This window comes from Talpa occidentalis, unplaced genomic scaffold (genome assembly GCF_014898055.3).
Source record: "Talpa occidentalis isolate TD23 unplaced genomic scaffold, MPIMG_talOcc4v2.1 talOcc4.6, whole genome shotgun sequence".
NCBI lineage: Eukaryota > Metazoa > Chordata > Mammalia > Eulipotyphla > Talpidae > Talpa > Talpa occidentalis.
In genome coordinates this window covers 139,494,511-139,518,672 of record NW_023604972.1, presented here as the reverse complement: position 1 = coordinate 139,518,672, position 24,162 = coordinate 139,494,511, and the positions used below count along the sequence as shown (strand labels likewise).

Sequence of the window (24,162 nt, the reverse complement as noted above, 5' to 3'; positions counted from 1 at the left end):
GCACGGCAGCTGGGGAGCGGCGCACCCCTGCCCTGGGTCCTCCCTGCACACCCCTCGTAGGGCCCAGGCACCCCCGGCGCTCTCTGGGCTCCCGGGCCCTGGGGAAGCAGACAAGACCCTGCCCGGGCTGCCGAGCCAGCCAGTCCCGCCGCCCTGAGCCGAGGGCAGGGAAGAGCTGGCCGCTAGACACAGGCCCCCCAGCTCCGGCCCCAGCCCGACGCCCGCCCGGCAGAAGCGAGGCCCGCCCGCGGCGACCCGGTCAGGCGAGCCAGAAGGAGAGCAGCGTGGAGCGGAGACCGGCCTGGGGAGAGGAGCGGGAGACAGGTTAGGGCGTTACATGTGCGTGGACTCGGGGCGCGCGGCACGGGGCTCCTGCAGGCACGAGTCCACCGACTTGCTGCTGAGGCGGAAGGGCGCCAGGCGGTGCAGGGTGCCGGGCGAGCAGGGCAGCTGCACACGGGCCCTCTGGGAGGGCACCACCGTCTCCCCGGGGGACAGCCAGGGGGGCACCCTGGCGAGGATGCCCAGGTCCTCGTCGGGGGAGAACACGGGGTTGTCAATCCCTAGGAGAGAGGGCGGCAGCGCGTCACCTCCCGGCCGCGCAGCGCAGACGGGCCACCGAGCTCGCCCGGAGCTCACCTGGAAGGTCAGGCCGGCCTGGGAGGCGTCGTCCTCCCCCCTCGCCTGCCCGCCAGCCGTGCAGCCTGGCCGCCGGCCCCCGCGTCCGGCCATGGGGTGGGGAGGGCTCGCGGCCGGATGCCCCTCCCGGCGGCAGCAGCGTCGGCGGGGGTGGTCTCGGCGCCTGCTCCTGGAGTCCAGCGCAGGGGCAGGTCCGTCCCTTCCACTCACCTGAGGGGGAGTCGGCCGCCGTGTCCTGTGTGACGCTGGCCAGGAACTCGATGCCCCCGGTCATCTCCTCGGCCGTGTCATCGGGGGCCTCTTCGGGCTCCGAGAGCTCCGTATCTGGGCAAGGTTGGGCAGCGGGAAAGTGGCCTGGACGCCGCGCCCACCGCCGCCTGGCCCGCCTGAGTGAGCCCTGGTGGACTTGGGCGGCAGCGGCAGCTCGGTGGACACTGGAGCCCAGATGGCCGTGGGGACAGGACCGGGCTAGGCAGACCCCCAGGAGCCCCTGCGCCCCTCTCCACCCACACCTGGCCTCTTGGGAGGGGCGCGCTGGGGAAGTGGGGGCTGACCACAGGGCAGCAGGCGCCTGTGAATGAGGGACACAGCCCTGGGGCGCTATGGGCTGCGGCCGGCCGGCAGGACAAGCAGCCGGTGGCGCAGGGTCCCCCTGGGCACCGGCCCGAGCCCGACGGTACCTTTCTCCGTGATGGTGAGGCTGTGCGCCGGGCTCTCCAGCGGCAGCTTCCCGTTGGGGATACTGCTGTTCCTCTGGGACACAGAGAGCCCTTGCAGGAGGCCCGGCGCTCGGCCACACCCTGGGGCCCACCCACGGGGGCCCCCGCACCAGCCCCGCACCCCACCCCCCAGCCGGCTGCTCCCGGGACCCGGCCCCCGCCCATGGGACCCTGCCGCCCCTCACCCGCTTCTGGGCGCGCTCCCTCTTGTACATCTTGGCCGCCTTCTTGCTCTGGTGCAGCCCCAGCTTGGCTGACTTGAAGGACTCCAGGCGCTTGCGCATCGTGCGGTGGAAGATCTCCTTGTCCTGCTTCTCGTCGTCGTTGGGCGTCAGCTCGTGGCGGCTGTACAGGTGCTTGTACTGGGGGGGCGGGACATCATGGGGGCGCTCCTGGGCCCACCGCCGACCCGGCTCTCCGCGCCCGGAGAGGGTCCGCTTGTCCCGGGCCGGGGCGCCCCTCCCGGGCCGTGGGGGCAGCCCCAGCGCCCACCTCCTGCCGCGGCTTGTACAGGTACTGCTGCAGCGTGTGGTGGGCGACCGTGTCCTCCGTGTCGCGGATGCTCCGCCGCCGCTGCTCCAGGGACTGCATGTCCAGGCACACGGCGCTGACGTTCTCCCTCCTGCGGGGCCAGGACCACTGGGCTGTCTCCGGCGCCCGCCCAGGCGACGGGCCTGCCCTCCTCTGTGCTGACCCCACGCACAGAGCACCTGCCTCCGGGTCAGACCTCAGCCCCCGCCGGCGGCCCGGCGCCTGTCCCTGCACCTGGCCCAGAACAGCCTGCTGCGGCCACAGCCTTGGCCCCCGCGCCCCGGTGTGCGCACCCCGGGGACGCCGGCAGACTTGCTGGGAGGTGGAGGCGGATCTGTCTGTGCGGGGGACACCGGGCACTTGTTTCTTGCACCCCCGTCCTCTCCGCCCAGCTGCTGTGACACCCCCAGCTGCCGCCTGCCGGAGGACCTGGTAGCTGTGCCATGGGGACGCCCTGTGGCCCCAGGGGCACGTGGAGGGGACAGGAGGACGGACACCTACAGGAGGTAGGACACGGAGGCCTCCACAGTGGACGGGCGCGGCGTGTTGAAGTCCACGTTGACCATGTTGTCAGTGCTGGGGGAGCGGATGAAGGCCAGGGACCCGCGGCGCTCGCCCTGGGGGACGCCAATGTCAGGCCTCTGTGCAGGCCCGCTCAGGGGACACCCGGGGCCGGCCACAGGCCCTGCTCTCGCTGTTGCCGGCCGCACCCCTACCCCGGAGGCCGTGGGGCCCCTCAAGCAAGAAAAGACCAGCCTGGGTGGGCGCTGGTGAGCGGTCGCCTGCAGACGTCCCTCCTCCCCTCCCAGGAAGCACCGGGGCCTCCCGCTGGGCTAACCAGCTGCGCTGCCCTGGACAGGGCCCCGGGAGGGGGTGGAGCCCAGGAAGAGGTGGGCAGCTGAGAAGGACGGAGGTCACAGCTGAACCCTGACCTCACAGAGGGGGATGGGGCCCTGGCCTGTTCCAAAGAGGGGCATTGGAGTCCCCGGTCAGGGCGCCAAGGGCAGCCCCTCCCCCAGCCTAAGCCGCCCCTCCTCGGGCTGCGGGCTGCGGGGTCGCCAGGCAAGATGGCCGCTGGCAAGGCTGCGGGAATGAGGCTGTTCTTCTGGACACTGTGCGTGTGCAGGCGTGTGCAGGCGTGTGGTGTGTGCAAAGACACGTGCACGGGGCAGCTGCGTGACACAGATGCATGTGTCTGTGTGTGTAACGTGTGCCTGGGGGCAAACACGCAGCTGTGCACGCGCATGCACTGGGGCAGTGCCTGTGTGCATGTGTGCATGCGTGTGCCCTGCGACTTGGTGCGGCACACCCCGGCACGGGTGTGGCCGGTGGGCGTGTGGGCACGTGCGTGCATGTGGGCCGGGCCCACAACTCGCATGCAGCCCGGGCGTGCCATGGCGTCGGGGTCGGGCGCCTCCGTCTCCCCAGAGGGCCGGGGCTGCCGCCTGCCCGCGCCCTGCCGAGGCGGGTACCTCGGCCACGTAGCTGATGGCGTCCTTCAGGTTGAGCTCGTGGAACACGTTCAGGATGCGGTCGCGGGACTTCTGCGCCGACCGCCGCATGAGCACTTTGCTGAGGACCTTCCTGTCGAAGTTGGACCACCTGGGGGGCCGGGCTGTCAGCCGGGCGCGGGGGCACGCGGGGCCCCTCGAGCCCGCGCCTGTGCTCGCTGCCTCCCTACAGCCCGGCCGCGGCGGGGCGGGCAGGGGGCGGGCAGGGGGCGGGCAGGGGGCGGGCAGGGGGCGGGCAGGGGGCGGGCACGGGGCGGGCACGGGGAGGGCACGGGGAGGGCAGGGGGCGGGCAGGGGGCGGGCAGGGGGCGGGCAGGGGGCGGGCACGGGGAGGGCACGGGGACGGGGAGGGCAGGGGGCGGGCAGGGGGCGGGCACGGGGAGGGCAGGGGCGGGCACGGGGCGGGCAGGGGGCGGGCACGGGACGGGCACGGGGAGGGCACGGGGCGGGCAGGGGGCGGGCACGGGACGGGCACGGGGAGGGCCAGACTGGGGGTGCGGGGCCCCTGGGGGTTCCCTGGGGGGGCCTGGGGAGCCGGAGCGCCGCGGCGCTGTCCCTCCCGGCCGCGAGCACAGCCCGGGAGCTCCGCCCGCAGGCGCCTCGGGGGCTCGAGGCGGCGGGAGGCCGGGCGCTGTGTCCGGCGGCGCCGCTTACTTGTCTCTGAGGTAATTGTGCCCGATCTGCCCGGAGATGTCCTCGATGGCGGACAGGATGTGATCGAAGGCCTGGGGGGCGGGGCGGGGGTGAGCCTGGGGGGCCCCGCCCATGGCCCCGCCCACGCGCCCCACGGCCCCGCCCACGCGCCCACGGCCCCGCCCACATCCGGCCCGCCCCGCTCCCCCAGGTCACGCCCACACCCGGCCCCGCCCCCTACACGGCCCCGCCCCGCGACCACGGCCCCACCCACACACGCCCCGCCCACATGGCCGGCCCCGCCCCGCGCCCACGGCCCCGCCCACACCCGGGCCCGCCCCTACCCGGCCGTGCAGCTTCTCGTTGAGCTTGGGCTCGCGGTGCTCGCTCCGCTTCACCTTCAGCCACTGCACCAGGGGCTTGATGGTCAGGCCCTGAGACACAGGCAGGTGACCACAGGCAGGGGCGCCTCCCGCTCGGCCCGCCCGCCGGCGGAGCCTGACCCCGCCCCTCCGCCCGGCGCTGGCCGGCCTGGCGCGCCCCCGCGCGGCCCCCCGCGGTCAGCAGCGCCGCGCCCGCCAGGTGCCCGCCAGGTGCCCGCCAGGTGCCCGCCAGGTGCCCGCCAGGCCGGCTCGCGGCCTGCCGGGAAGAGGCTCGGGCTGAACGGTGCTGCGTCCCCTGTGGGGCCACGTGGAGACCTACAAAGCCGCTGCCAGTTACTAAAATTACAAAAGGCAATTAGGGCCGAGCGGGCCGTGGCCCGCGGGGCTACCTGGAAGATGACGGTGAAGTAGATGACCACGATGGTGGTGCTGACGAACAGGTTCTTCTCCTTGACCTTCCTCTCGTCCAGGAGGACCACCAGGGCGAAGGCCACGGCCCCGCGCAGGCCGCCATAGGACATGACCACCTGGTCGATGATCTCCAGCTGCACCATCCGGTACCGGTTCAGGACCCAGGTCTGCAGCACGACCCCTGCGGGCGGCCCGGCTCAGCGCGGGCCCGCCAACCCGCCGCCCGCCCCGCCGCTGGGGACGAGGGCACTGCTCGCTCTCGCGGGGTCCCTGGGCGCGGGGGGCTTCCAGCCTGGGCGGGCTCCCTCCGAAGGGCCCAGTCAGCGGGCGCCACTGGCCTCGCGCCCGCCCCTCGCCCCCGCCGTGCACCTGAGCATGGGCCGCGCCCGCGCCCCGCAGACCCCAGCGCCGCGCTCCCGCCCGCACCAATGGCCCGGTACACAGAGATGAAGACCAGCGTCAGCAGCACGAAGGCCGTGTTCCACTTCCAGATGAGGGGGTCCACGGCGGAGATGCCCAGGAACATGAAGATGATGGTCTCGGCCCCGCTGGCCAGCATCTTCATGGTGTACCGCACCGTGGTGGCCGACTGCTCCGAGATGTTGGCCTTCACATACTTCTGGCAGCAGATGCCGCAGAAGGTGATGCTGGGGGAGGGGGCAGGGCTGTGAGTCCGACACCTGCAGCAGGGACCCCCACAGCGCCTGGGACGGCTCCCCCACACCAGCCCGGCCCTCAGCCCAGGGGGACAGGGCTTGGCCAGGCCCAGCAGGGGGCACCGAAGTCCCCACCCCAGGACAACCTGCACCGTGCACCCCTCCTCCGAGCCAGGCCTCTTGGAGAACATGACAGAGGTCAGGCACCGGACACTCGGAGCCACGGCCGGCCTGGGGAGGGTGGCAGAGCTGAGGGGGGTGGGGGCCGGTTGGGGGCGGGACAGGGATGGGGTGGGAAATGCGAGGGGGCGGGCAGAGAGATGGGGGCGGGCAGGAGGGGGCCGGCACGGGCTGGGGCAGGGGCCGACTCGGACTCACGCCAGGATGGCCGACAGGGACAGCATCTCGGACGTGAGGTAGGACAGGTAGGAGATGACGAACACGAAGCCGGGCTCGATCACGCGCACGTGCTTGGTGAAGCGCGTCACCAGCGAGAGCAGGAAGGCGAAGACGACCCCCACCAGCGTGCCCCCCAGGCTCACCACGAAGAAGGACACTGCGGGCGGGGCGGGGGTCTGAGCCTGAAGGGCCCTTTGTGCGGCCGCCCGCGCTGGCCTCCCAGCCGCTCCCGACACCCCGCGGGCGCCGAGGCTCGGGAACAAGCGCCCATTCTTCAGAAAGGCAGGCGGCCTCGGCCTCCGAGCACACAGCCGGGTCGGGCGCGCTGGGCCCCAAGACAGGTCCCTCACTCCCACTGCCCCCCAGGAGACCCAACCAGCAGCCGGACCCGCCCAGCTCCAGCCAGCATTCGCAGTCAGAGGGGCCCGGCCCTGACCTAGGGCGGCCTGGGCTGAGAAACTGGGGAGCAGGCTGGGACAGGAGGGCCCTAGCACCCAGACTCTGGTGGCGCTTCCGGCACAGCCCCCACCCCCACCACCACCCACCACATACCGATGCCCTTCACACAGTCCACGCCGGTCACATTGTCACCGCCCAGGGCCACAAAGGACTCAAACACGTTGTACAGGACCTGAGAGACAGGGTGGCGGGACGGCAGCCTGAGCGAAGTGGGGGGTGGTCACTGGCACTGGTGCCGCCAGGCGCGGGCCAGGCAGAGGAGCGTCTGGAAGGGGCCAGAAGCCTCAGGAGCCCAGCTGGCCTCCCACCCCGGAGCCAAGCCAGCCCCGTGGCCCGTCCTCGGTCACATGCCATGATGGTGTCACTCGCACTGCTGCTGCGGCCTGGGGTGGGCTCGCCCGTCCCGTCCCGTAAGGCCCTAAGGTCAAAGCCGGAACCTGAGCAGGACGGTTGGGGAGCCGCCCAGGGGGCTGGGGGTCAACCCCGGGGGAACCCCCAGTGCATCCTGTGAGCTCCGGGGTCTGTGGGGAGAGCCGCGGCCGGGCGTGGGGCAGCCGGAAGGGTGGGCCGAGGACGCACAGGCAGGGCCGCGGGCCAGGCAGGGGCCAGCGGCCGGGGCAGCGGGGCGGGAGCTGGGGGGAAGCCGGGCTGGGGCAGCGGCTCAGGCTTTCCAGCGTCCAAGCCCGCGGCAGGCACCACCGGCGGAGGGGCTGTGCAGGCGTTTCCGATTAATTCTCAAACCTCAAATTTCCCAAGAAAGTATCTTATCTGCTGCATAATACCCCGGGGCCACAGTGTGGGGGTACCCGGCTACCCTGGGGCACCAGGAAGAGTTTCTGGGGCCACAGCCCCTTTCAGGGCAACAGACCCACTGCTGCAAGTCTGTAGGACCGGGGCGGGGCCCGGGCGAGCCGGGTGGGGGGCATCCAGGGGCCGGGCCGAGCCGGCGTGGGCTGCGCTGGGCTCTCCCAGGGCAGCGGCTCAGCCAGGGTCCCCCACACTCCCATTTCTCTCCTTGGAGGCACTGACCAGGCAGTGGACACCCTCAGTGGTGTGCCCCTGGGCTCACTACAGAGCTGACCTGACCACAGGCCCAGCGCTGTCCACACGGACTGCCGAGCCCGGAGCCTCCTGGGGAGCCCCTCACGCCATGTTCGCGGCCACCCCCTTGATGAGCTTCTGCAGAAAGTCAGTGTGCGTGGCACCCGTGGACCCTGGAGGGGCTGCCACACAGCATGAGCGGCCGTGGCCAAGCAAGGCTGGCGTCGGGGAGGCACAGCCAGAGATGGATGCTGGGGCCCCAGCCCCCGCATGGCAGGTCACAGCCAGGCGCTTGCAGGTGACACACCTTGCTTGATCTCCTGGGGACGCTGCCCTGGGGGCCCCGCAGCCCCACAAGGCGTCTCCCGGGACCCACACCCCCGCTCACCACAGTGACGGCGTCGTTGAGGAGGGACTCCCCGAAGACGATGATGAACAGCACCTCGTTGACGTGCACCTCCTCGAACACGGCCAAGACGGCCACCGGGTCCACGGCGGCAATCAGGCTGCCGAACAGCAGGAAGTCCAGCAGCCCGATGTCCAGGTCCCCTGCAGACGTGGTCTTGGTCAGGGCTGCGTGGCCCCCAGAGGCAGGTCTTCCACCTCCCAGGCCTGCGGGCCCAGCGTGAGCGCAGTGTGGGGACCCCGGGCTGCACCCCAGGGTGGGGACTCTTCCTGCCTCTGCTCTTCCTGGCCCGGCCCTCCAGGAAAGCTGGTCTGGCTGAGAGGGGAGCCAGCCCACCCTCCGGAGGCCCACCCTGCCCTCTTGCTGCCCGGACCAGCCTGCCAGAGTGTACGAGGCTGGCGGTGGGGGTGCCAGGAGGAAGGGGGTCTGGGAGGCCGCGGCGCCTATGGGCCTGGTCGGGGGAAGGCCTGGCCAGGGCCTCCCTGACCTTGAAGTAGGCTGGGGGGCAGTCAGACCTCAAGGGGGCTCGGGCTGCCTGGGGAGTGGAAGTTGGGGGGAGCCAACTTCCCCAGCCCCCGGGAAAAGCTTCACGACCCGTCGCGTCTGGCTCCTGGCCACACAGCAGGTGCTGTGGAGAAGCCGAAGGCCCCAGGGCTCCTTTAGCTGGACAAGGTGGGGCTGTCCCTGCTGGGTCAGACCCAGCCTCTGAGGACATGGCACCACCCGCGGCGTCCCCTGACGGCAGGCCTGCGGCCGGCCAGGCTCACGAGGCCTCGTGTGGGTGCCAGCTGTGCCACTCTCTCTGCGGGCCCCTCCGGCCTCCCAAGCTGGCTGGGCAGACCCCGCCGAGGGGCGTGCCCCAGCTGGGGGCTCAGCTGGCCAAGGTGCTGTCCTGCACTGACCTCAGTTCATGGCCGAACATGACAGTCACATCCTGGGGGTTGAGCACAGGCCCCAGACGGTGGATTCCCTTTGCAGGGTAACCCTGCTCGTCCCCCACGTGCCCGGTGCTGTCTTGGGTTTATTCGGCTGACCCCGAGGACGGGTGGGGGCAGCCGTGCAACCTGGGCACAGCCTTGCCTTGAGGCCCAGGGCCATCTGCAGGCCAGGCTGTGTGCCGCTCAGAGCCCGGCCTCACCTGCCCCAGTTTCCTGGCGGACGGTGGCGCTCCCGCTGGGCGGCCACCAGGAGCAGAGCTGGGCCCTGTCCGGAAGCCCAGGCTGCAGGAGAGGCGGGCAGGAGGGCCGGGCGGGGCAGAAAGGACACCCACGCGCTCTGGGGCCCTCACCGCCCCGCCCGCCCCCACAGAAGGCACTGCGCCCGCCCACCACCCGCCAACCTGGTCAGGCAGGAATCCTTTCTCAGGCAGGACACGGGCTGGCCCATGGTGCCAGGGAGGGGCCGTGCATGGTTGTCGTCAGCCAGGTGAGCCAGCAGGTAGAGGCCTGCACCCCGGCAGCTCCCGGCCTTCCTGACGCTGGATGAGGTGGCGCCCACTCACCCATCAGGCCGCTGCGGAAGACCCCGTAGAGGGACAGGCCGGTGGTGGCCGCATTCCACACTGTGCCGATGACCGCGTACAGCAGGATGCTGCCCATGTTGCCAAAGAAGAGCCTGTTGGGCATGAAGTAGCCGGCGTCCAGCACGATGGGGGGCAGCAGGTAGAAGAAGAAGACCGTGGGCGTGAGCGTGAAGGAGGCGATGTGGTCGGCGGCCCAGACGACACCGCCCAGCACCAGGCCCAGCACGATCAGCAGGGCGCTCTCGGGGACCACACTGGTGACCTTGTGGGACAGGTGGAAGCCTGTGGGGGCAGGGCAGGTGGTCAGGGCTGGGCTCGCTCCCCGCGGACACCTAGTGCATTTCCAGCCCTGCACAGCCCGATCCAGCGTGGCCCCCAGGCTGGGGTCCCCCAAGGCCAGGGCCACGCCAGCCTCAGCCCACCAGCCCTGGGAGGACCTCGGGCTCCAGGGGCGCGCACACCCCACCTGTCCTGGGTCAGCAGAGCGAAGTCACCACCCAGTTTGGCTGGTTTCAAAACAGCTGGAATGTCGGGAGCCACATGTGGGCCGTCCCATCTCACTCAGCTGTTATGGAGATTCCGTCCAGAGCCCTCGGGCCGTGGCCTCTGCCCGGAGCAGCAGGCAGGGGCCGGCGCCGGGAGGACGGAGGCTGGCGGGCACAAGGGTGGGGGGCCAAGGCGTACCCGCAGCCCCACCCTCCCTCCTGACCCGCCCGGCCCGGGTGGTTCCTGCCCTGGTAATCCAGGGTAATGGGGGGATTAGTGCCGACTCCGCAATGCCGTGGCCTCCGCCCCAGAGGGCGGCTGCAGCACAGGGAGCATGGGGGAGCCCCGCCAGCCCACCAGCCGCATGTCTCATGTCCCCCCTGGACTTTGCCCGCCGAGCACAGTGCCCCCGGGCCGAGCATAGGGCCTGACTGTGGGCTCAGGCCCCACAGTCCCTGCAGCGCCGGCTTGGACCCATGTGAACAAGTGCCCGGCGTGCAGGACACAGTGCTGGCGGCGGCGGGGAGCCAAAGCCCTGGGCGCTCAGGAGCAGAAGGGACCCACCCAGGCCTTGGAGGGAGGCCTGCGAGGGGGTGCCCTGCCCTGGCTATTGGCACTGGGCCCACCTGTCCTGCCAGCCATCACCACGCTCCTCTTACTTGGGGTGGGCAGCTGTCCTGACGCTGCCCAAGGCTGCCAGCTGGTCTGCAAAACGTGCCTTCCCTGCAGGCTGCCCGGGCAGAGGACCAGAGGGGAGCAGCAGGCCTGTGGCGGTGCGCCCCACTAGTGCAGCAGCTGGCCACGGGGCAGCACCGAGTAGTCTGGCTGGTGAGCAGCAGCCCCCAGCGAGTCCCCCACCACGACCTCTCCCCGTTCAGCCTCGCAGCGGGTTGGTGCCCGCGGGGGCACAAGCGGGCCGGGCAGCCCCGGGGCACCTGGAGTTCCCGTGGGGGTGCCCGCCGGCGTGGCTGCGGGCGGAGGAGAGTGGACTGACCTTCGCTCGGCGGCAAGCCCGGGAGACCCGCGGGGACGTGCCCCCCCAGTCCATGCCTGCAGAGGCGGCTGCTCCCGCTGCCCTCGGGGCGCGCATCTTGCTCGGAGCCCCGCGCCTCGGCCTCCCCGGCCTCCCCACGCGGGGCTGCGCCGCGGGGTCACGAGCCTTCACCTCCCGCGGCGTTTGCTGCACGCGGACAGCTGTGTCGGAGCTGCGTTTGCTGGTTTGTCTTGTTATGACTTTGGGTTTGTTACACCTGAGAAAGCGGCCCCTCGCCTGCGCTCTCTTCTAAACTTAACGTTCATTTAACTTCATTTGAATTTAACAAAAAAAATTTTAAATCGCTGCCAGGCAGAAGGACCCACCCAGCTGCAGAGCAAGTCTCCCCACGAGACTGCGCGTCCCCCACGCAGCGCGGGAGACGGCGGGGACCACCTGCGGGGACCACCTGCGGGGACCACCTGCGGGGACCCAGGTGTGCGCACGTGTGCCCCGCCCCATCCTGGCCCCGCCCCTGCCAGGTCCTGGCCCCGCCCACCGCCATCCTGGCCCCGCCCCTGGCCCCGCCCCTCTGCCCTCCCGCCCCAGCCGCTCTCCCGGCTTCCAGGCTGGTCTCTGTTCAGGCGCTCGGTGGCCCGATGCCTGGGTCGGAACCCGAGCCGCCGAGGCCCACTCTGGGTCCCGGGCCCCGGCCCATGAAGGCCGCCGGCTTCCCGCCCGCTGTCCTCGGCCTCTGGCCGCGCGGGCGAGGGGCAGCCGGAGGGGCCGCGCTCTGGCTCCCCGCGGCCGCTGCCCACCGGCCGGGTTCGGGTTCGGGTGCGGGGAGGCCACGTCGCCCCGCACGTCCACCCTCTCCAGAGCCGGGCCCTGGCGGCGGAGGTCTGTCCCTCCTGGGCCTGGCCGGCCTGCAGGGGGCTGAGTCTCCGCTCTGTCCACCCTTCACTGGGCAGCAAATGGCACTGAGCTGGCGAAACTGAAGACTCGGTTCTTCTAAAGGGCTGCTAGTGAGCGGTCCAGCAACTGGACACAGCGTGGGCGTTGCCAGAGCTGGTGCGTCTGTGCCCCAAGGCCCCGGCCGACCTGCAGTGTGCTCAACTGGGACCAGCAGTGTGTCCACCTCAAGGCGCAGGCCCAGGGGCCAGCTGGCCTTCTGGGGAAGCTTGAAGGGCGGTATGGACAGAGCGGGAAGCTGGGGGCCGGGGCCGCTCCCCCCAAAGTCCCTGCTGCCAGACCCAGGGCTGCAGGTGGGGCCACAGCCTTGGCCACCAAAACTCGGTGCAGTGGCCAGCCCTGGCCTCCATCTCCTCCTCTGGAGACCGGTGCCCCGCAGGCACTAGTGGCTCCTCTGCCAGGTCCACAAGTGCCGGGGTCCAGGGCCAGAGCACAGGCGTGGACCCCGGGCTCATGGTCCGGAGGCCAACCTGTGGGTGATGGGGCGGGGGGAGGACAGTCCAGAGCACTGAGGGTCCGGCCGCCTGTGTGCCAACGCCTTCACAGGGTGCCCAGAGCCGAGGCCCAGGGCGGGGCTTGCTGTCCCACCAATAACACCCACCCACAAGAGAAGCCCACACAGGACGGTGTAGCTGCTGCCGGCCGGCCAGGACGCCGCAATTGGGCACAGACTGGGCACCAAGGGAGGCAGAGGGACTGCGGCCTCCGGCCGGGACGCCACCAGAGTAACCTGTGGACAGCGGCAGTGGAGTGCCAGTCGGCCGGGGTCACAGCTAATTAAGCACAGAGCAGCTGGTCGCAGGGGCTAACGACAGGGCAACACGCGCTTTAGCCCTAATTACAAAGCCCTGGCCGGGGCCAAAGGCCGGAGCCCGCGGCTGGTTCCGGAGGCGCCGGGCAGAGGCACCCTCCACGGCCCCCTCAGAGTCAGCTGAGTCCACACGTTGGGCAGCTCAGCAGATCCCGGTTTTACTTTAACGCGCCCACAATTAACCCTCCTGACGCGAGAACTAGGCCGAGGCTCCCGAGGCCGGTGCCGGCACGGCCTGCAGGTGCGGGACAAGTGGGTCAGCACAGGACCGGCTGCGCAGCATGCAGGGCTGGCCCCAGCCCGGGCCTGGCCCAGCCCCTGCAGGTCACGTGGGTCACACTGGCCGCACCACCTGAGGACGGCGCACATGTGCCCCTCGCGGGCAGGCGGGGGGGATGCTGCTGGGCGTGTCCCCCAGGAATACCCCACGGACCACAGCCTCCTGCTGCGGGCGGGCAGAGGTGTGGGGAGGCCACACAGGGTGGACTCCCAAGCGGGGAGGGGCAGGGGCGAGGCCGCCGGCGCCCCCTCCCGCCCGCAGCGGCGGGGACACCCCAGCCCACAGCCTCGTGCACACGGTACATTTTCAAGTTAAAAATGAAAATCGGGGACGGTGTCCCCGGGAAGTCGCCGGTTTTCCAACCAGGTCGTGGCAAGGCCGGGCGTGAGGAAGCGCCAAGGCTGGGACTCCGGGGAGCCCCTCCCGGGCGTCTCCCTGTGTCCGAGGCTGATGCCCGGCAAGCCCCAGCCTGCGCGGGAAGGGGCACGAGGGGCCCCCCGAGGGTGAGGTGCACACTCGCTGGCCATGCGGCTCTAAAAGGCCTCGGAGTCCGCCTCTCCTCCCCCGCACGTGCCTGCCCCAGCATGGGCAACAGACCCCATGGGCGCCCACGCGGCTTCCCTGAGGCCCACACGGCCGGCAGACGCGCCCCAACCTGGCGGGAAACCAGGCAGCCGGCGGAGGCCCCAGGGGCAGGCGGAGGCCCAGGGCCTGGTCAGGTCGGGGCCCCAAGAGGAGCAGTGAGAGAGAAGGAGGGTGTCTGGAGCGGCCTGGGGGTGCTGGTGTTGACCAGGACCGTCGCCCCGCCCCACTCCACTCCGAGGGGCTGAAAGCTGCTCCCGAGAGTCCTGGGAGTTAGTCTTCCGTTTGCAGCACATGAAGGGCGCGGGAGGGCGAGCGGAGTGGCAGGCGGGGGTGGAGGGCGGCCCAGTGTGCGGCCACCTCAGCTGGGCCCACAGCAGGGGCCACCACGGGCGTCCCAGGGCATCCACCTCGCGACCTTCAGCCTGAAGGTGACCCCCAGCCCTCCAGACCGGCCACTGATAAGGCGGCAGGTGCTGCCACCCCCCGCCCCCCGCCCCGGGCGCAGGCTCCTGACCGCCGCAGGACTGTTGACTCTTGATACGCGTGGGGTGCCGCGGGGACAAGGGCCCGCCAAGGTGGCCGCCGGGTGGCGGGCACACAGGATGGCGGCGAGTCCTGGGCCATGGCTGCTGTTCCTTGAGCCGAGGGCCTGTCTGGGCCTGGCCACCGCCGGCAGGGACTGCCCCTTCCCCGCCCGTAGGCACTGCACCGGACCTGCCGGGCTGCTGCAAAGGGGAGCACCGGGGCGGGCCGGCGGGGCCCCGCGCAGTGGACGGCGGGCGGCTCCCCAGTGCCTCCAAGTTGGGCCGGCAGGGAGGGGTGCTCCTGCCACGGGCAGCCACCACGCTGGTGAGGGAGGGGGCACCGTCCAGATGCATCAGAGGGGCAGCCAGGAGGTGGGCGGGAATCAGCAGGGCAGAAGGCAGAGCGGACAGACAGACAGACGCAGGCTAAACCTGGGGAGGAAGACACAGCACAGGGCTTCAGAGGACAGGCCAGACGGCACAGCGTCTCCAGATGAGGCGCGTGACTCTAGGGCCTTAGCGCCACGGGTACGATCAGATTTGCCCTCAGCACTTCATGGGGGGGTGCGAGGGGGGAGGGAGGAGGCGGAGGGAGGAGGGCGGGGGCGCGGTGGGGAGGGCAGTGAACTGAGCCCACAGAAGACGGGGGCGGAAGGCCCAGGGCCCGGGTCCCCGGCGGCAGGCAGGGCCTCCTGCGGAAGGTCGTGTCGGGGCGCCCGGCCGCTCCTGCTGGGCACAGGTGTGCGCTGTGGGGAAGCAGGTGCGCGCAGCAAGTCCTGAGGGCCCGGAGAAGCCCCGGACAGAAGCGGGGAGGCAGGCGGGGCAGGGGGCTGGTCGGGGCAGGAGAGGCCCCGGGAGGGAGAGGCAGGGACGTGCCGGCACCTCGTAATGATTAACTGACTTCGGGCGAAGCAGAAAGTGGCCCTGGAAACGGAGAAGCGGCGCGGGCTGGCTGGGCCCTGCGGCCGCCGCGGCTGACCTGGGGTGGACGGCCCGGTGGGGCCGCACAGGGGTCTGCTGTTCCCGGGTGACACGATGTGTAGAGAATCCCAGAGAAGCAGCAGAGCCCCTAGAGGCACAAGGCCCGGCTGGCCGCGGGACAGCCCGCTGCGTCCCTGTGCGAAACGCTGGCGGCCCCGCGCCAGAGCCCCTCGGGCGCTGACCTGGGGGGCTCCGAGGGCTGCCCAAGCACAGGGCCGAACCATGGGGGGATATCAACACTCCAAGGAGTGGAGCCGCGTGTCCTATCCCAGGCCAGAAGCCCACCCGTGGGGCGGCCAACACCCCAGGGGACGCCCCGCACAAAGCTCCGGGCCCACGAACCTGAGCTTTATGACCGTGGAGGTTCAGGAGCTCCCCACTCAGCCCCAGAGGCACGGGGCAGATAGACAGCCCGGCCGCGCCCCAGCCCCCCGCCAGCCCCCCGCACAGGTGCAAGGCCTGGGAGCGGGCGGCCATGGGGGCTGGGCGGCCAGGCCAGAGGAGGCTGCGGTGCAGACGCCGGGCGAGGACGCCCCTCCGGAGGGACGGTGGGGAGAAGCCAGGGACGGGAGAAAACATGTGCAAAACGTGCAGCTGCTGAAGGGCCGGAATCCAAAGCACACCGCGCTCTTGGGTCCGCCAAGAAAACGCAAGCGGGCCGAGGGGTGAACGTGCCTGGCCCCTGGAGGAGCGCAGGCCCAGGCTGGGGGAGATGCTCCTTGTCCATCGGAGCGGCCCTGCTGAGCTGGAAGACACAGTGCCGGCAGCCACTGGGGGGACAGCTCGGAGGCTTCCTGCGAAGGCCAACCTCTCCCCACTGCCAGAGCCCCACCAGGCTGAGCCCCAGGTGGGCACAGAGCCTGTCCCAGCCCCAGCTTGCTGGGCCCAGGAGGCGGCAGAGGCCCCGGCCCAGCCAGCCAGACCTGGGAGAGGGTCCTGGAGGTACAGGAGGGCTCCGGCTGCCCCAAGGGCGCCACACGCGGCTCCAACCTCGAGGCTTCAGGAAGAGGCACCGCCGTGGAGATGGTGAGGGATCGGGGGTCACCAGGGCTGAGGTTGCTGAGGGTCCGCAGCCTGGAGGCACAGAAGGGGGCGCCCCCGGGGTGCACGGACAGGCACAGCCCGAGTGCCAGGCACAGGGGCTGGGGCAGGCCACGTGGTGTGCGTGTGTCCACACTGCACGGAACCGCTGTCGCCCTTTCTGGAAGAGCCACGGCCGTCGGCAGCCCCAGGTGAGGCCCCAGAGGTGGACAGGGGTGAGGTAGGGGCCGTGGCCAGCGCGGCCTGAGCCAGGAGCCGGGGCCAGTGCTTGTGCCTGCAGAGTGCGCGAGGGCGCACAGGCACCACAGGGTGAGAGTGAGCGTGCACATGCTGGTGTGCACAGGTCTGTACGGCATGCAGGTGAGTGGTGTGGGCGTGCAAGCACCAGGGTGTATCAGGGTGTGAGTTCAGGGTGTCAGCATCAGTGCAAGGAGAGCCGGGTGTGGCAGGATGTGGACATGTGTGGTGTGCAGAGGCGCGGTGCTCCCACGCTGCTGAGTGTGCTGTGGCACAACCATGGCAGGGAGGGGTGAGTGTGAGCGATGTGCAGTGTGAGGTGGTGCTGTGTGCAGGTGTGAGTGGCTGGGCGCATGGGGCCTGGGCTGCAGGCCGTGGCTGGCATGAGGCGGCACCTGCCCGCACGGCCTCGCGTCACCCCACGCCTCCTCGGGGGCAGGGACAGAGGGAGCGGGAGCCCCACCACCCGGCCGGGGTGCGTGGCCTCGTCCTGCCTGCTCGCTCACGCTCCTGCACGCCAACCAGCCTCTGACCCAGGAAAACCAGGAGGTGCGGCCGCGGGGGGCCTGAGCAGCCCAGGCCCCCACCCCTCACCGGCCAGCTAAGGACTGGGGGGGTCTTGAGGGCAGAGCTGGGCTCTCTGCCACCTCCTCTCCAGGCGCCCCAGAGTACTTACTGCCAGGGCCCCACGGCCCGACCCCTTCTTCTCCCCCATCTTCTCCAGGCGTGGACGGCCCCCCTGGCAGCACCCGAGGGTCCCCAGTCACTGGAGGGGAGAGCAGGAGTGGGCGGCAGGCTGGGGGCCGCCCCCCTAGGGGCGTGGAGAGTGGGTTCCAAGCCCTCTTGAGGCGCCTGCCTCGGTGGCCAGGGGCAGCTCTGCAGGCCCCATCTCAGCAGGGAGGCTGGTGAGGGCCAAGTTTAGGGGCGCCTCGGGGGCAGGTGGCCTCTGCACCCACCCTAATGTCCAGAGCTTGCTACTCCAGGAAGAACAGCACCAGCCTGCCGGTGGGCGGTGGGGCCTCAGAGGCCTCCAGGGAGAGCCCCAAACCTGCTGGACTTTGGCACGGCCGCAGCGGGCGGTGGGGCCTCGGAGGCTTCCTGATTTGCCGGAAGAGGAGAACCTGAACCTGACCCCAGCCTCCCCACCCTCGGTCCTGCCCCGTCCTCCCCCCACAGAGGCGGGGGGTGGGGCCCGGGCCCGCAGGGCGCCTTCTGAGGTCAGCACTGGTCTCCCTGCAAGGCCACAGGCCGTGGCTCCCCTCTCAGCAGCCCTGCCCTGGACCCTGAATTTCCCGCCCCTGCCCCTCCTTTGTGGCCCAGACCCGAGCCTGACCCTCCCCTGGGCCTCCTGCGTCCAGCAAGCCCGGGGCCAGAACCCTGGATGAACACACGGGCTCCAGACATGGCCAGCCGCAGGGACAGCCAGAGTTGGGGGTCGGCCTCCATCTGCAGCCCCTGGGCCCCGGGGTGCCCGGTGCCCGCTCAGCCTGGTGGGCCCAGGACCGTGCGGAGGCCCCGCCCATCTCCGGGGAGGAGACGCGCCCGGGCCCCGGCCTCCTCCCTCACAGCCCCAGGGACGGCCTCTGCCTCCGAGGCCAGGACAGTGAAGTCAGTGAGCGCCCACAGGCCCCCCGGGCCCCGCCCTCCCGGCCCAGGCCCTGCCCAGCACCCAGCGCGGCCTGCAGCCCCCGGCCGGCCCCTGACCTGCTCCCCCTGCGCTGGCCGTCCTGACAGGAAGGGCCTCCCACCCCGGGGCTCCTCAGGCCTCGGCTTTGCCACCTCGGGGGCACGAAAGCCCCCCGAGGGGACTCTGCCCCCAGATTGGAGCTGCGTGGACAGGCCGTGAGTCATGGACTCCGCCCGCAGCCGCTGCCCGAGGGCGAGGGGCCGGGCGGGAGGAGGCTCCGTCCTGTGCCAGAGGCGCCCGCCCGGCCCCGCCGATGTCAGTGTCTGGGACCGTCAGGCCCAGCCACCAGGGCCTGGGGACCGCCACGCCCGGTCCGCTCGCCCGCTGCCGTGGTGGCCACCCTCCCGGCGCGGTCAGCGGCCGGCCCAGGCGGCGCGTGGCAATGGAGGGGGATCTGACGAAGGAGCTCAGGGCGCCTGGTCCCGCCCGGCTCAGAAGGCCCAGCCCAGCCCACGCTCGCCGGCCAGCGAGGCCCACGCCCGGCCGCACGCTCGTCCTGCGTCCACGACCCTCCCGCCCCCATGTCCACCTGCCCGCCCTGTCCCTCGGCCCTCGCTCCTCCCCCTCCTCACCCCTCCTGGCTCCCCTCACTCCTCCCCCCCACCCCTCCCCCTCACCCTTCTCACCCTTCCTCACCCTCCTGGCTCCTCCACTCCTCCCCTCACACCCTCACCCCTCACCCCTCCTGGCTCCCCTCACTCCTCCCCCCTCACCCCTCACCCCCTCACCCTTCCTCACCCCTCCTGGCTCCCCTCACTCCTCCCCCCCTCACCCCTCACCCCCTCACCCTTCCTCACCCCTCCTGGCTCCCCTCACTCCTCACCCCCTCACCCCTCCCCCCCTCACCCTCCTCACCCTCCTGGCTCCCCTCACTCCTCACCCCTCACCCCTCCCCCCCTCACCCTTCCTCACCCCTCCTGGCTCCCCTCACTCCTCCCCCTCACCCCTCCCCCCTCACCCCATCACCCCTCCTCACCCCTCACTCCTCACCCCCCTCACCCTTCCTCACCCTTCCTCACCCCTCCTGGCTCCCCCTCACTCCTCCCCCCTCACCCCTCCTCCCTCACCCCATCACCCCTCCTCACCCCTCACCCCCTCACCCTTCCTCACCCTTCCTCACCCCTCCTGGCTCCCCCTCACTCCTCACCCCTCACCCCTCCTTACCCCCTCATCCCCTCACCCCTCCTTGCCCCTCCTCACCCCTCCTCACTCCTCACCCCCTCACCTCCTCACCCCTCCTTACCCCCTCACCCCTTCACCACTCCTCGCCCCTCCTCACCCCTCCTCACTCCTCCTGGCTCCCCCTCACTCCTCACCCCCCTCACCCCCACCCCTCCTCACCCCTCCTCACCCCTCCTCACCCCTCCTCACTCCTCCTGGCTCCCCTCATTCCTCACCCCCCTCACCCCCACCCCTTCTCACCCCTCCTCACCCCTCCTCACTCCTCCTGGCTCCCCCTCACTCCTCACCCCCTCCCCTCCTCACCCTCACCCCTCACCCCTCCTCACCCTTCCTCACCCCTCCTGGCTCCCCCTCACTCCTCACCCCCTCACCCTTCCTTACCCCCCTCACCCCTCCTCGCCCCTCCTCGCCCCTCCTCACCCCTCCTCACTCCTCCTCACCCCTCCTCACTCCTCCTGGCTCCCCTCATTCCTCACCCCCCTCACCCCCACCCCTCCTCACTCCTCCTCGCCACTCCGCACCCCTCCTCACCCCTCTTCACTCCTCTTGGCTCCCCCTCACTCCTCACCCCCACCCCTCCACACCCCTCCTCACCCCCCTCACCCCTCCTCACTCCTCCTGGCTCCCCCTCACTCCCCCTCACTCCACACCCCTCCTCACTCCCCTCCTCACCCCCCTCACCCCCTCACCCCTGGTTCCCCTCACTCCCCCCTTGTCCTCTGTCTGAGCTGAGCCCAGAGCTCAGGAGCTTCCTGGGGCGCAGGGCCAGGCAGGGGACCCCGGGAACAAGGGGACAGCCAAGCCACTGGCCTGGCACCTGGGGGCCACGGGCTGGCTGGAGGGTCCGGAGCTGTGGGGGGAGGCAGGAGAGGTGGGGGTGGGGCTGGGGAGTGGAATCCGGGCCTGCATGTAGGGGCCCTGGTCCTGGGCTCCCTGCTCCCCCAGCCCCAGCCTGCACCCCAGCACAGGGCCAGGGGCCCCCCACAGTGAGGGGTGCCCAGCAAAGGGAAGAGCAGTGAGTGAGGGGAGGAGGAAGCCTGGGGGGAGGGCGCGGGGAGAGGGAAGGGGTGGGGGGAGGGGGGAGGGGGCAGGGGAGAGGGAAGGGGTGGGGGGTAGGCCAGGCGGGGTGGGCGGGTGGGGGTGGGCAGCGGTGACTGAATGGGGACACTCAGACCGTCTGCCCAGGGCCCCGCCCTGGAGGCTCAGCAGCCTGGGGAACCCCCACACCCCGTACAGAGGAACAACAAAAAGAGCTGGCCTGGGGCAGCCCTGAGTGTGGGGCGCAGCCCCCCACACTCCCCGCAGCCCCCACAGCTCAAGGGGTGGGACGCCAGACACTGAAGGAGGTGCACCCTAACTCTCAAGGCACCCCACTCTTCGGCCTGGGAGCCCACAGCCAGGAGGGGCTCAGGACACTGGGCGCAGGAGACCGGGCGCAGGGCTGCGGCGGGCGGGTGTGCAGGGAAGTGGCTGCGGAGCGCGAGGTGGGCCGGGAGCAGAGGGCTGCGGGCTCCCAACCTTTGCCCCCCTTCCTCGGATGGCGAGCGGGGTGCCCGGGGCCTGTTTTACAGCCGCGGCTCCTCCAGGCAGTTCCTGAAAAATGAGACTTTACTCCTTCAGCCTTGGCAGAGCCTGGCTGGGGAGGCCCCACCTGTCCTGCCGCCTCCGGCAGGCCACGCTCCTGGAAGCCCCGGCTCCGGCCCCTGTCCCGGCCTCCCGGGCCACCTCGGCCCCACAGCCTCTCGCCCACGGGCTCCTTTGGGGGCGCGGGGATGGGTGGGAGCGGCAGAGGGCCCAGGAAAGGCAGCACAGCAGTGGGGAGCCCCGGGGCTGGTTTCCACCCTGGGGTCAAGCCCCAGACACCTGCCCAGAGAGACTCACCAGGCCCTCAGGGAACCACAGAGGGTGCGTGTGGTGGCCAAGGTCCCCCACTTGCGGGGGCTACAGGAGAGGGTGGGGAGGGCGGGACAGCAAGGGCAGGAGACCCCAGAGCCCTCTGCTGGGCCCCCGGGCCTCCTCCTCCCAGGCCCACGAGGAGGGACGCTGCCCTGGCGCAGGAGCTTGCACCCTGACACTGGGGCCAGGGACTGGGAGTGGGGAGCTGCATGGGGGCGTCCCCTGGACCCGGCAGGTCAGCCCGGGATGAGGCCTGGGTGTCCCTGCAGTGCGGGGGACAGCGGCCCCCCAAGGGGCAGAGAGGGTCGTGGAGGTGGCAGCACGGGACTGAGGCCCACGCGGGACCCCACTGCCAGCCCATGGGGCCAGCTGCTGCACCCTGCCCCCACCCCCACACAGCGGCTAGGCTGCCAGAGCCGTCCCCAAGCCGGGGGCTGGCAGGGATGCCCCCACACCCCGTCCAGCCCACTCTGCCTGCGCCTCCATCTACTCTGCCTGGGCAGCGACACCAGGGGGCAACCCCTCTCCTCCCTCCAGCAGCCTCCCCGCTCAGGGCTGAGGCCCTCCATGCCCCGCTGTCTGGGGCGGCCTCCAGGAGGGAGCTCCCCAGGGTGTGGGCAGGTGCGGGGCTCAGCACCCCAGGGTCCAGATGGCCCGAGAAGGGCCCCACAGGCTGCAGGGTCAGTCCTTGAGCTGGGGACAGGGAGCTGGCTGGCCCCACAGGGACCCCTGAATGTCCTAAAGGTGCAGTAACAGGCAGGGGACCCCTAGACCACCCGAGGAGCATGTGGCCAGTCCGTGCCAACAGTCATGCCTGCCCCTCTCCTGCCCAAGCAGGCCGGAGCCGGCGTCTGCCCAGGGGGCCTGCACTGAGCCCCCGACACCTGGGCAGCCGTCACCTTATTTCCGGGCATCTGCCTCTATTTCCCAGCCGATCGCAGGGCCGGGAGACCTGCCTCCTCCAGGCGCTGGCCAGCGCGCGCCACGGGGGTGAGGCAGCAGGCGTGGGAACCCCAGGAGGCAGCTCTGTCCCCAGTAACCCGAGACTGACTGCATCTACACGGGCCGGTTCCAGCCCTGGGAGGGGCCCCACAGCCTCCGGGTGGACCCGCTCAGGGCCTGGCAGTGCCCTCCTCCCCAGCTTTGGCCCCCCGCCCTGTGTGACCTGGGCTGTGCAGCTGCGGGGAGAGGGGGCCGGTCCTGGGGGCCCTGACAGTGGGTGAGGGGTGCGGGTGGGCAGGGCAGTGGGCAAGCAGCGGGACCCTGGGGGCACCAGCCCTGCCAGGCCGGCTGGGCTATTCGCTGCAGGTGGCCGAGCTCCTTGGCTTTTTTTGTTGTTGTTTGTTTGTTTTTGAGACTGGGGGGCGGAGCAGGGGCCATCTGAGGGGTGGGGACGTGTCCACGGAGAGGACTTGATGGCCAGACCCACTTTCAGGGAGCCTGGGGTGTTGAGTGTGGGGGCCGTGCGTGGGCAGGGGGAGGGGCTTAGGCGGGGGGGGGGGGTGGCTGGAGCAGGGTCAAGGGGTGGCGGGTGAGCACAGGGCTGTGGGGGGACCCTGGGCGGCACGTGAGGACCTTGCTGAGCAGCCGGAGGGCTTGGGCCCCACAGAGTCAGCCAGGTGGATCCGGGGACAGGAGTGAAGGGTGGGCCCAGGCCGGGCCAGGGGGTGGCCCGGACCACTGTGGGGAGCAGGCAGGCGCCGGCCGGGGGTGCCTCCCGAGAACAGGACAGTCCCAGGCCCGAGGGGCTGCCGCTGTCCCCGTGAGAAGGAGGTCGGGAAGAGGCGAGTACTCGCTCCCGCCCGGCTGGCCCCTAGCGCTGCTGGACTTTCGGACGCCAGGCGTCAGTCCAGCTGGACCCCCGGAGTCCAGCCTGCACAGGGCACCACGCGGCAGGTTCGGGGGGAGAGAAGGTGGCAGAGGGGACCCTGGGGGGCAGGTTCCGGGCGGGTTCGCCTGCTGGGGAAGGGACTGGGGGCCAGTGCGGGCCCTGCCCACTGACATGAGACCCCGTCCGCGCTGGCCTCATCGCAGCCCCCAAAGGCCGGGGGACAGACTGAGTATGGCCACTGGCAGGAGGCCAAGGGCCAAGCAGGCCCCGGGGGAGGGCAGGGAGGGAGGGGCTGTGGCCCGAAGGGCAGCCCCAGGGGGGCGGCAGGGTCAGGCTGCCCAGCACTCCAGGTACCCCAAACCGGCGGGGCCAAAGTCCCCTCCCTGGCTCGCCCAGCGCCTTTCCCTTCTGTCCCGCTCAGGACATCAGGGGCCCGTCCTCTGGCCTCGCCCCTCCCCTTGCTGCCCCCCATGGCCCGGGCCGGCCCCACCCAGCGGGTCACGTGCGGCCACAGCCCCGCCCCGCAAAGACCCTCCCCGGGCGGCCGGCGCGGGGCTCCGACGGGTCAGGCTGACCTTCCTCTCACCTTGCGGCCCGACCCGCGCCCCGCGCGCCGCGCCCCGCGCCCCTCCCTGGGGGCTGCGGGGAGCCCTGGCCCGGCCTCCCGCGCCGCGGCTCGGTCGTGGGCGCCCCCTTTCCCTTGGCGACCGGAACAACTGCCCGGGGCGCGGCCGTGTCCTCCCTGCGGCCCCCGCCCGAGGCAGCGCGTCGCGGGTCCGCGGCGCCCAGAGACCCGACCTCGGAGCCGGGCGGGGGCTTCGGAGGCGGCGGGGCCCGCGGGGTCGCTCCGGGCCCGGCCGGGCTCGCGGCCCTGGACCGTGCGCCGCCCGACCCTGTGCCCCGCCGGGCGCTGGCCCTGCCCCCCGGGGCCGCGGACGCAGATGCGCCCCCGCCCCCCAAGACCGCGGACCGGCGCGGACCCGAGGAGGGCGCGCCCCAGGCTGCCGCGCCCGCGCCCGCGCCCCGCGCCCCGCGCCCCGCGCCCCACGCCCCGCGCCCCGCGCCCGCGCCCCGCGCCGCCCGCGCCCCGCGCCCCGCGCCCGCGCCCGCGCCCCGCGCCCCGCGCCCCGCGCCCCGCGCCTACCGATCTTGGCCAGGCTGGCCACGAGGATCCAGAGCGCGATGATGTACGGGTCCTGGACGTGGTGCCACTTGAAGGTGACCACCTGGAAGCCCTGGCTCGGGCCGTGCGCGCCGCCGGGCGCCTCCTCGACGGCCCGCGCCCGCGGCAGCGCGCCCAGCGCCAGCAGCAGCAGCAGCGCCGGCGGCAGCCCCGGCCCGGGCCCCGCGCCCCGCGCCCCGACAT

General features: G+C 71.8%; 1 protein-coding gene across 1 annotated transcript; it reads right to left on the bottom strand.

Annotated features, from left to right (window-relative positions):
• Positions 1-254: 254 nt before the first annotated feature.
• SLC9A3 (solute carrier family 9 member A3) lies at positions 255-24,162 on the bottom strand. Its single transcript, XM_037529452.2, is given in 17 exon segments — positions 255-563; positions 850-963; positions 1,320-1,392; positions 1,544-1,720; positions 1,851-1,980; positions 2,391-2,506; positions 3,362-3,491; positions 4,055-4,125; positions 4,378-4,467; positions 4,806-5,008; positions 5,254-5,474; positions 5,862-6,039; positions 6,435-6,513; positions 7,771-7,931; positions 9,290-9,592; positions 23,941-24,124; positions 24,127-24,162. Coding segments are annotated over 17 exon segments (2,496 nt in total). The 3' UTR covers positions 255-333.